The sequence below is a fragment of the Gekko japonicus genome, unplaced genomic scaffold (genome assembly GCF_001447785.1).
Source record: "Gekko japonicus isolate JY-2015 unplaced genomic scaffold, Gekko_japonicus_V1.1 scaffold1616, whole genome shotgun sequence".
NCBI classification, from domain to species: domain Eukaryota; kingdom Metazoa; phylum Chordata; class Lepidosauria; order Squamata; family Gekkonidae; genus Gekko; species Gekko japonicus.
In genome coordinates this window covers 60,479-73,078 of record NW_015176022.1, presented here as the reverse complement: position 1 = coordinate 73,078, position 12,600 = coordinate 60,479, and the positions used below count along the sequence as shown (strand labels likewise).

The 12,600-nt window shown below is 41.0% G+C and overlaps 1 protein-coding gene across 1 annotated transcript in view; it reads left to right on the top strand.

The window, feature by feature from the left end:
- Positions 1-12,561: 12,561 nt before the first annotated feature.
- The window catches only part of LOC107123348 (transient receptor potential cation channel subfamily M member 3-like), a 51,083-nt gene continuing 51,044 nt past the window's right edge, over positions 12,562-12,600 (top strand). The window contains exon 1 of the mRNA XM_015426588.1: positions 12,562-12,588. Coding sequence (XP_015282074.1) covers positions 12,562-12,588 — 27 coding nt within the window. The remainder of the gene's footprint in view (positions 12,589-12,600) is intronic.

Below are 12,600 nucleotides of genomic sequence, written 5' to 3'. Positions count from 1 at the left end.
TCAGTAATTACCATCATCCCTTTGTAGGCATGATGGAGTTAGAAGCTATAAACATATCTAAGCAGTGAGGGGATTAGAACTTTATATCATACTAAGAATAAGGCCTGTTGTGGAAATAAATACAGCGCGATCTAGAAAGAGGCTCTGGGAGAGTGCCCCAGCCTTGGTCACTCAGCATCAATTTGCTATGGCGACCTCAGCAGGGTATAATGACACAGAGTCCACTATTTTCTCCAGGGAACTGATCTCTGTCATCTGAAGAGCAGTTGTAATTCTGTGTGATCTCCATCCCTCCCCTGGAGACTGGCAACAATGGTTCCCCATGAGGGAATGGCTTGTTTGGAGGGTGGAGTCTATGGCACTGTACCTGCCTGAGGTCCCACCCCCCTCCTCAAACCTCACCCTCTCCAGGCTGCACCCCTGAAATCTCCAGGAATTTCCCAACCTGGAGTTGGCAACCTTATCTACCTCCCAGCCAGCCATCAACCTACTGTTATCTTCCCCCTGGCTTCAGCTTTCCATCTCCTCCCCCTCCCTCCTAGAGAGCAGTTGTAATTCTGAGAGCCTTGGGCACTCAGCATCAATTTGCTGTGGCAACCTCAGCAGAGTATAATGACACAGAGTCCAGCATTTTCTCCAGGGAACTGATCTCTGCCATCTGAAGAGCAGTTGTAATTCTGAGTGATCTCCAGCCCCCAACTGGAGATTGGCAACAATGGTTCCCATGAGGGAATAGCCAGCATGGAGGGTGGAGTCTATTGCATTGTACCTGTCTGAGGTCCCACCCCTCCTCAAACCTCACCCACTCCAGGCTCCATCCCTCAAATCTCCAAGAATTTCCTACCTGGAGTTGGCAACCCTATCAGGACTGGCCCCAATGAGTTTTCTCCCAAAAGCCAAAATAGGTGTGGAAAGGGCCTTTTACTGACAGAACCTGGTTGCCTTGGGGGTGGATTCTGTGGAGGCCAGCACTGGGGGGGATGGAAGGACTCAGCAGGGGATAATGCCATAGGGTCTACCCTCCAAAGCAGCCCTTTTCTCCAGGGGAATTGATCTCTGTCATCTGGAGATCAACTGTAACAGCAGGAGATCTCCAGGTCCCACCTGTCATTGGCAACCCTAGGGAAAAGTCAGCCACACAACAGGGGGTTGAAGAGAATCGTTTGATGGTCGCTGGCCCACCTCATTAGCCAGCCAGCCATGGTGGAGCCAAAAAGGAGAGAGAGCCATTTTAAATTTATTCTGATAGGAAAGTGGCCAAGCTGGCAGTGGACAGGGGAGGGGGTTATGCTGAAAGTCGTTGCGTTTTTTACTACAGAAGCAAGCTTGGTTGCCTACCAACAGCCACTGAGGGGACAGTTAGTCACAGTTAGTCTCACACTAGAGCCAAGAGAAGTGTCTTCCTCAGGAGACAGTCCAGCTTTCCAGGAGCCACAGCTCATTTTCTCTAGGCCAGACCCTCCCTGGTGCTGCCGCTGCTGCTGAAGGAAGGCGGGGGAGCCTTTGAAAGGTGCTGGGCAGCCTTCTCTGCGGTGCAGCCCACTGAGCTATCACCCTGATAAAGTGCCGGCCTTGCAGCTGAGGGAGAGGGGCCGCGAGGGGCAGCAAAGGTGAGTGCTTCCCCTGCTTGCTGCCGCTCACTAGGTCTGCCTCCTTCTCCCCTGTGGAGGGGTTGCTGCTCTCTCGGTGGAGCGTCCATCCCCTTCGCCGGCTCCCTCCAGACTAAGGACAAGACGCTGGCTGCTGGCTCTGTGGGCGGGGCCAAGGCAACGCAGCAAGGCAATGCAGGCAGGGGATTGGCAGACCTGCAGAGTGGCACTTGAGGGAGCCCAAAGCTGTGGGAGCGTGTGGGACACGAAAACTCTTTTATATATAAGGAGAGATAGAACACTGAAGAAACATTATGCATAGTATTCTTGAATATTTGTAGATGCTGCAAAGAATTGAAAGCTAGAACTAACAATCAAAGCAGAACACAAATACCCCAGCGACTTCAGATATGATAGGAAGGACACTCTAGCCTTTGTTATAGCCAGAGGTCCAAAGGCCACTGGGAAGCTGTACCCTGTTCTTCCTTCCTAAGAGAACCAGATGTCAGGGGTTGTAGGCTGTAGACATGAAGTAAAGACCTTTTAGTCTCTATCGTTAGTCAGAGCGGAAAGGCTGCTAAATAGTTTTCATTGTTATTTAGTATTGCTGTTGTTATGTTGTTCGTGTTGGTGTTTGGATACCATTTGATCAAAAGGCAGATTTAAACTCTTTCAAATAAATAGGTAAATGTGACAACATGGATCAGCTCACGCCAAGCCTTCTTGCCGATTTCCTCGCAGTGGGTTGAAACAAAATAATATCAGGGTCAAATAAATTGAGTGTGCTTTCAAGTTCTGTCAGGGAATGATAAAGACAGCATGAGGCAAAGACTTTCTACACAGTCTGCCCCTTTAGCAGTTTGCTGCTGGGCTGTACACAAAGAGCTCCTGGCCACTCAAGAAGTGTACATACAATACATACAAGTGTATATACGATACAATCTTCACCCAGTAAGAATGCAAAATAGTATATGAACGTGTGGAGGTCAAAGGTAAGACTAGAAGATATGAGGTTGGATCCTATCTACCATGTACACCTGGAGGTCAGGGGAAAAAAACAGGATACACCTGTTAGATATTGGGAAGGAGTTCCACATACTGGATTCCATACTCAAAAGGGGTTTGTATCTGATAGTCATCCACCTCATCTCTGAACATGGTGGGACTGGGACAGAAAGAAGTGTCTCTCTGGTAAGGATTTCAACAGTCTGTCAGGTTCATTAACAGATGGTCCTTCAGATACTAGAGTTCCTTCCCAGGTAAACTCACTTTTACTGCTCAGTAACATAGTAATGAATATGGTTAATGGTGATATGTACTGGGTAGCCATTGGCCATTCTATAAATTTGCTTGAAAACCATTGGAAATTAGTGAACTTCATTCAGTCCTAGAGATATATGTGACAGATTAAGTGTGGCCAAAAAGTACAATTTTGGGGCTTCTGTGAGAATGTATTACAATAGTTGGCAGTTATTTTGGTAGTTTTCCATTTTAGTATGTTATTTTGCTGAGGACAATGTTGTATAAAATGATTTTCTCCTTTCCTTTCTCTTTCCTAACCTCTTTTATTTGAAGTTTAATTTAATTCCTTATCAGTTTATTAGATCCTAATGTGTGGAATATTTCGAAGTTTCATCTTTAAAAAACTAATTTTCTGAGATATAGTTCTGTGGTATAGCCCCATTATACAAATCTCTGTGTGGCTGTTTCTCCTGTGAAAGATCTGTTAATATCCACAGTTGCATATTAGAGCAGAAAATGAGCATCTTTGGGCAGACCCAATCTGTGTCTAACAACCTTGAATAGCCTCAATAATGTCAAACTTGGCCTGCATATCACACAGCAACTGTATAGGGTATGGCTTTCCTTTCCCATTAATATTCAAAGCACATAAATAGGAAACCAAGGAAAATGAAAATCAAGCCAAAATATTTTCATAATATTTAATCTTCATATTGTATCCTTTCATTATAGTAGATAAAATGTGGATTGTTGTATCACTATAAATCTGTACTTATAATCATATGTTGTTAGGAATAATTGAATGTTGTGTCCGAATGGTAAAGGCATATCTGACTATTATTCACGATCAGTCCTGCTTGTTCTTGCTCAGGACACTCACATCTAGGCTATAAGATATCCTCTACCTTGTCAAGATTTGAAAAGCCAGACAAGGAAAAGCTAAATGAGACAAGTTGAGGCACCAACAAAGAGGAAAATTATTCTGTGCAGGAATGATTAGTGAGCCAAATCCATCTGTACTGAGGCCAGAGAAATAGGCATTACCTGAAAGCTCCTGGAAAGTTGGGTATGGGTGACCTTTATGGATCAGTGCCATCTCTCTGCAGTTTCCTTCTGTAACCAATCACAAGGTGGGGTAAAGACTGGCACACAGGCTAGAGACTTGCCTGAGAAATCCTTGTTTTAGATAATTCAGTTGTCCACTAGAACTGAAATCTGAGGTATTCAAGTGTAATTATTGTTACATTGTTTCTTTGTGTTAGGGTTAGGGTTAGGGGCCATATGTCAACCATGTCAGCCCCATATATAAGGAAAGATTTCGACAGCAATGTAATGATAAGCACAGTGGAACTGTTTCTTAGTGACTATCTTTAAAAAAAAGATAAGAAGCAAGGAATATGCAGGAAGATGTTAATAAAATCTTATAAAGGGAAATCCTGAGACAATATGTACTTTTGCTTTCTATTTTAAGAGTTATATGGAACAAATTAAACATACGGATACCATAATCTCTATTAATAGTAATAGATTTATTATTTATTAGTAATAGTTAAATATTAATTCTTGCATCATCATAGCAATATTCGTATTCTAGACTCAATAGATAATATTGGGGAAGAGAAGTGGGTTGCATGTTGTAAACATAAGATATGTCACTGGTTATAAAGAGAATAACCAAGGAGAAATCAACTGAGGAAGAAAGACATCGGAAACTACCATCTCCTTGGATTTCTTGGAAAGACTGGTTGCAGCCATGGCAAAATTCCTGTGATTATTGATTTGCCAAATTACTTTGCGAAATTACTTTGCAAAATTACTTGTGTTGATTAGTTGCTTAATAGAAAAGCGCGTGCGCACACACACACCCCTATCAAGAACCATCATATATATATATATATTAATTAAATATTTTAATACTACATCAAAAATACCAAAACCAAGCAGAGTATAAATACCAAACAGTAAACACTTTGCTTTAAAAAATTCTGACTACATTGATGTCTGAATCCAAGAGCGCTTAAAAAAAATCGTTACTAATAAATATATATCGACTAAAAACTCTTGTTATGAGGATACTGATAAAAGCTATATTGTTATATACAGTGCAGAGTTTGTAATACTGGGGTATATATAAAGCCTTTCCTTTTCCAATCCTTGTGCATTGGTTTTTATAAAGGTCATGAGGATGAGGTACCCTTTGTTCTTGCAGTGTACCTGAGTCTCCTGTTTGAGAGCCAGTTTCGTGTATTGGTTAAGTGCACAGACTCTAATCTGGGAAAACCAGGTTTGATTCCTCATTTGCAGCTGCTGGATGACCTTGAGCAAGCCATAGTTCTGCAGCTCTTGAAAGAGCTCTTTCAGCCCCACCTACCTCACAGGGTGTCTGTTGTGGGGAGGGGAAGGGAAAGGAGTTTGTAAGCTACTCTGAGACTCCAAATGAAGGGCGGGGTTTAAAACTAATCTCGTCCTCCTCTTCTTCTTCTTGGCTTCCTAATTAGAACCAGGTATTTGTTCTGTAAATTGGTAGTAGTGGAAAGGGCCATCAAGTTGCAGTCAACTTATGGTGACCCCATAGGGTTTTCAAGGCAAAATTCATTCAAAGGTGGTTTGCCATTGCTTGCCTCTGCGTTGCAGCCCTGGGCTTCCTAGGTGGTCTCCCATCCAAATACTAACCAGGGCTGACCCTGCATAGTTTCTGAGATCTGATGAGATCAGGCTAGCCTGGGCCGTACAGGTCAGAGCATTCTGTAAATTACAGTACCAGCTTCACACAGAGCATTGGAATAAGGGATCAAAGGCAGCATGTGACCCTCAAGGAGAAAGAAAGTCCACATGATGCCATTACTGCAAAAGCTCTGTTTCTGGTCTCTGCCCACTTCACCTCTGTAGTTTTTGAGGAGATCTTAACTGGTGGGCTGATGATGATACAGCATTCTTTATATGATTGTGTATGTGGCTAGATTTGTGTGGAAAAAGCTAGTGTTTATCAGTCTGTATACAAGGGGAGGCATCAGCCATCCAATAACTTCTCTGAATACAGCACTGGAAAGGAAGCACATACCTTTACATGATGCCCCATGGCTCCAGATAGTGTTGTACTGTAAACCATATTTCCATTTACAAGAACTGCAAATCAAAATGCAAGATCAGACAAGGTTTTTAGATATTAAGGGCTTAAGTAATTAACTGTATGTGGAGTATATGCCAACAATAGCAATTGTTCTAGTCTAATGAATGCCAACAGGCTTAGAAGAAGTGCATGAACTCAAAACACATCCCATTATTAATTGCAAACAGATTAGCCATTTGTTAATATAAGGGATTAAATAAAATGGCACTAAGGATAAGGATAATTGCCATTATTAGTTTTGTGCCATCATGATTACCCATGTACACGATTGCTTGGATTGATCATCAGAGTTATCCATTTATATGAAGAATGAAATATGGGAACTCGATGTAGCAACCTCTGTATTATCCTGCCTCATAAAAATAAATTCTTATAATTCCTCAAAGTATCCAAAGTTGGAATGATTTAGCCATAACAATACTAAATGCTACCATATGACACTGGCAGACTCAAAGTATCCTAGTAAAGTTCAACTTCTGACATAAAATTATGTGAGGGAAGAATTGTTCAAAATCGCGAACTCCTGAGAACCTTGTTTTATAATGCCCTTAAATTACTCATTCTTTGAAATGCAGTTCTGAAGTTTATCAAGTAAATTATGTTCTTCATTCTGAAACAGCAAGCAGTGATAATAAAATATCACATTTCACTTCTTCCTGTTGTGCGCTTCAGTACAAAGGACAATTGAAGATTGTTCTTGGAAAGACTGAAATGGTAACTTTTTTCCTTAGTATCAGCTACAGAAGGAACAGAAAGTGCAGAGACCATGCGATAAGTGATATAAAGCCTTTGCTTCTGTAAAGCTTTAGTGCATAAAAGTGCTACAAAACATATTAGGAACACTGAAGTTTGCCTGCTTAGCATTATTTCATCTTGTGCAATTTATTATCAGTGAGAGAGGGTGTGGTGGACAGAAAGAAATGTGTCATATTGCCAGTGAATTGTGCCCTGACTAGGCTGCATCCGATCAAAAAAATATAATTTTCTTTTTGGCAATATTTAATGATAGCAGTCCACATCTACACTCTGGCCAATTGTAAATGTAAACAGTCAAAGATGGAGAAGCTCTATCCAGTCAGTAAAAACAAGACCTGGAGCTGACAATGGCTCAGATCATAAGCTACTCATTGCAAAATTCAGACTTAAACTGAAGAAAATTGGGAAAACCACTAGGCCATTCAGGTTTGACCTAGATCGCATCCCTGATGGATATACAGTAGAGGTGAATAATAGATTCAAGGGTCTAGATTTGATAGATAGTGCCTGAAGAACTATGGATGGAGGTTCATGACATTGTACAGGAGGCAGCAATCACCACCATCCCCAAAAAAAAGAAATGCAAGAAAGCAAAGTGGCTGTCTGATGAGGCTTTACAAATAGCAAAGGAAAGAAGGAAAGCGAAAGGCAAAGGCGAAAAGGAAAGATTTACCCAACTGAATGCAGATTTCCAGAGAATAGCAAGGAAAGATAAGGAGGCCTTCCTGAATGAACAATGCAAAGTAAAAGAGGAAAACAATAGAATGGGAAGGACTAGAGATCTCTTCAAGAAAATTGGAGAAATCAAGGGAGCGTTTCATGCAAAGCTGGCCATGATAAAGGACAAAAACGGTAGGGACCTAACAGAAGCAGAACAGATCAGGAAAAGATGGCAAGAATACACAGAAGAAAGAATACAAGAAAGACATCGATGTCCTTGACAACCACGACGGTCACTGACCTCGAGCCAGACATCCTGGAATGTGAAGTCAAATGGGCCTTAGAAAGCATTACTAATAACAAAGCTAGTGGAGGTGATGGTATCTCAGCTGAGATATTCAAAGTCTTAAAAGATGATGCTGTTAAAGTGCTGCACTCAATTTGCCAGCAAATTTGGAAAACGCAACAGTGGCCACAAGATTGGAAAAGGTCAGTATACATTCCAATCCCAAAGAAGGGCAATGCCAAGGAATGTTCAAACTATCGCACAATTGCACTCATATCACACGCTAGCAAGGTCATGCTCAAGATCCTATAAGCTATACTTCAACAGTTCGTGGATAGAGAACTGCCAGAAGTACAAGCTGGGTTTCGAAGTGGTAGAGGAACTAGAGAACAAATTGCCAACATTTGCTGGATTATGGAGAAAGCAAGAGAGTACCAGAAAAACATCTACCTCTGCTTCATTGGCTAAGCTAAAACCTTTGACTGTGTGGATCACAACAAACTACGGCAGGTCCTTAAAGAGATGGGAGTACCAAACCACCTCACATGTCTCTTGAGAAACCTGTATAAGGGTCAAGAAATCAACTCTGACTGTTCCCTGGAAGGCCAAATAATGAAACTGAAGCTCAAATGCTTTGGCCACCAAATGAGAAGGGAACACTCACTGGAGAAGACCCTGATGCTGGGAAAGATTGAAGGTCAAAGAAGATGGGGACGGCAAAGGATGAGATGGTTAGACAGTGTCATCGATGAAATTGAGCAAACTTCAGAGGACGGCGGAAGACAGGAAGGCCTGGCGTGATCTGGTCCATGGGGTCGCAAAGAGTCGGACTCGACTGTGCGACTGAACACCAAAAAAAATGTAAACAGATTTAGATTACGTACATTGGTAACCATAGGCCTAAATTTCCAGGATGGTAAATATCTGGAGATTTAAGGGGAGAGCTTAAGGGGAGAGAGGTTTGGGGAGGTAAAGGACTTCCATATGTTATAGTGCCATAGAGTTCACCCTCCAAAGCTCCCACTTTGTCCAGGGGAACTGATCTCTGTAATCCAGGGATCAGTTGTAATTCTGAGAGATCGCTAGGCTCCACCTGGAGGTTGGCAACCATAGTTTAAATGTACATCCAACCAAAAATGAAGCCGTCTTTATTGCATTGCCTTGAATAAGATGTATCTTGCAATATCCATTTGAATGTTTATCCACATTCCTACATAATAAGTTTTATGGTAACACCTTTTTAACATGCAGATCAAGTTGGATTTGAGTCCTACCCATTTGTCAGTTTGCCAGACAGCTATGCATTTTAATGTAATGATGATAGTTTAAAAAAGAACAAAAGATCATGTCTCACATGATAGCTGAACTGATCAGGTATCAGCTCTTCCTTATGCCTCAACAGACTTCTCATGGTCATAATGCTGTTTCTTGTTGTTAAGCTTAGTGTGAGTTGTTAAGCTTGTGTGAGTTCTTTCAGTGGTTTCTCGTACTGCTGCTATTTTGTGTTTACAGTGCTGGGTTGTTGCTGTTTTTAATTGATTATTGGGTTGTTAAGATTTTATTATTGCATTGTGTACTACACTTGATCTTAGCCAAAAGGCCGAGAAGCCTAGGTCAAAATTTTTATCTGGTATTTTATCAGTTTTAAGCTTTTATTCAGTCTCAGAGAAGATTATATTTTTGCTAGCCGATGCCAATGCTGATGTATCCCATAGAATGGCTTTATTTGCCTTGGCTGCAAGGAAAATACGGGCCAACGCTGCTCCTAGCTAATACTGATTTTAGTGGGTATGTTCTGAATTAATTAACTGTTCATAACCTCGGTTTTAACTGTTCATAACCTCGGTTTTAACTGTTCATAACCTCGGTTTTATGGATTTATAATGTTGGACTGTATCTTATTTTATACAATTTTTGTGTTTTATTGTGCTCTTCTCTGTCTGTGGTTTGTAATGGCCTATGGCTAAATACAATAAAATCTTCTCTCTTCTTCTAATTATTGCATTGTGAACAGTATCATTTTTCTTTATGGAGCGACATAGTACCTCAGGTGCCTGAAGGCAGAAGAGCGATTTACATTGTTGTTGTTGTTGTTGTTTTAAAGCTAACATATTATTGAATTGAAGAGACAAGAAACAGGAAAGGCAATAGCATTCTAATCCATTTCCCAGCCCCATCCACACACTGAGGACAAAGCCAGATAAGTGACTAATGGGTTTTCAGCTAGTCACTTTTTCAATTACAGCAGATATTTCGATGAAGAAAGAGTATCTTATAAGAAAGGGACTTGTTGCATTAAATCAAACAACTGTAGTCTTAAGAGGGTATTCTAATTTATTGGACAGGGTGTGTATGTGGATGGATGGATAGACAGGGCTTATTTCCATTTGTTGCTGTTTTAAGGTCTCAAATGCAATGTTTATTCTATGTTTGCTGAGTTGCTGTGTTCACAACACATCACATCTGTCTACTTAGGGAAGATAATAACTTTTAAATCTCAAAAGAACATGTAGGAAAACTATGGGATTTTTTTGGGTAAATGTTTAGTTTTAGACTGTGTCCTGAGGAAGGTAATCTGGAACAATGTATTATTTACAATAATTCAGTATGGATTTTATTTTCTTCTATGCTTGGTTGGTCACTGTGTGAGATGGGATGCTAGACTAGCTAGCCCACTGACAGCCAGTTTGGTGTAGTGGTTAAGAGTGCAGACTCTAATCTCAGAGAACTGGGTTTGATTCCCCACTCCTCCACATGCAGCTGCTGGTGTGACCTTGGGTCAGTCATAAGTTCTTTCAGAGCTGTTCTCTCAAGGGCAGTTCTCAAGAGAGCTCTCTCCGCCCCACCTACCTCACAGGGTGCCTGTCTGTTGTGGGAAGGGGAAGGGAAAGGGATTGTAAACCACTCTGAGACTCCTTTAGGTAGTAAAGGGCGGGGTATAAATCCAATCTCTTCTTCTCTCCTTCTGATAGCAGGGCTCTTCTTACATTCTTACTATATGTTCCATTTTTCTTTAAGCATTCTTATATTTTGAAGTTTTCTTGTTTTGCAAGTGCTCTGACATGACAAAAAAAGAAGGGTTTAAGTGATAATTAATAAGACGATTGAAATCGTTAAGGACAGTTTACCATGAACTGTGCAGTTTTATTATTGGCTATGTATGTATAGTTTTTATTTTTGGTTTGTTTTCTTTTTAAAAAAAAATTGATTGATATTATTAACAGTGTAAGTCTAAGCACTAAAGTCAATGGACTTATAATGGTGTAACTCTGTTTAGGACTGCTATCTACATATATTAGAAACAAAGATTTCATTTACGTTGGTTTCCATGGGAAATACATTTTCAGCTGTAACCTTTTCTCTATCCAAATGAGATAAAATACTTAAGAATATTTCTTCACCCAAAGGATCCTCCATACCAGACTTCAAACATTAGGAAGCATCCTCCTTTTATAGGCAATTACCAACATTCAGGATGTGTACAGGCAGTAAGGCAGTCTAAGAAAGCAGGCAGTCTGGCTACAATGCTATCAGGAGGTGACCACACTTAACAGGCATGTAGGGTCCTCTCCCTACTGGGCATGCAGGGAATGGGATCATTGAAAGGTGCAGCTTGCACACCAACCTGTCTGCTACCTGTGTGACATTGATGTCTGAGTTCTTTTTCCTCCCTTGTAGAAAAAACACACCCTCTGTGTACTTCTGGGTTCCTAATTGAGATTGGTTAGTTGGTTAGTTGGTTGGTTGGTTGTGTATTTATTTTTGCTTAATAGAACTGTGCCTGCTGGCTGATCCGGTTTCTCTCTGTGTTACTGATTGCAGTACATGCACCTAACTGAAAAAGATGGCAGAGACCTGCTGGAGGAAAGTATACCATTCCCCCCTTCCCTTCCTCTGCAGTCTGTTATCACTGCTTGTGAGCACAGGAATGCAAGGAGAACAATTACCTGTGGCTTTCTGGTGCCTGTCACCAAAAGAGGGCAGCTGAGAGTGTTTAATTGACCTCACAGCAGTTTCTTTTCTTTTACAAAGCAAGTATTTGTTGGACCAATTCAGATCAGCACTATGATAGGTAAGAAAGGTGGTTTAAAACCTTCCCCTGAGCCCAATTTTCCCACATGAAGTGGTCCTGCAGAGCTACTGCTTGCCCCAGTGGGCAGATCTCTTTTGCTGTATTCCCAGGGGGTTCCTCATGCCTGCTATATAAAGAAAAATCTTCTGGAAGCTCTAAGCACACAACTTCAATCATCACCTCTGATTTAGCCCCTAGTGACTTCTACCCACAGTTATTGCTGCTTGCAGTCTTTACTCTGAATCGCATAACTGAAAATCCTGTTCCCATTCATGTAGAAGTTATAAAATGCAGTTTTAAAAGTATATTTTGTTTTATCTGTATGATTTCAGTACACACAGAAGAACAGACAAAAGATGTGTTTCTTCAGGAGCATTTCTGCGGTTTTCTCATAATTAAAACTTCAAACATAATCTTTGGGTGTAGAGATTATTGAGGTTATGACACTATTAGCTAATTCTGCCCTTCCCACAGTTCTTACTACTAAAACTGATCGTTCAAATGCTGAGACATTTTAATAGTTTGTTTTCGAATTCAGTGCCATGCTTATTAAATGTGAGTGAGTTGAGCCACCCTGAAGGTCCATTCCCTTCATCGCCAGTCAAGGATCATTGATTCATAGAAACAGTTTCCCAAGGAATTCCTACTGCTGACTTTGCTCTGATGATCATTATGGCAGCTTAATGTGAATTCTCAGTGAATACACTTTTTAAAAATGTTGGTGAAACTGACAACGGTGTTTGGTGAAACTGACCTGCATTTACTTTTTACCAGGCAGGCTCAAATGGAGAAAATTCCAGTCAAATTCACTCTTTTTAAAGGGAGCATGTGTGCAGCTACACTGCACAAGTGGGTAAATTTGGCA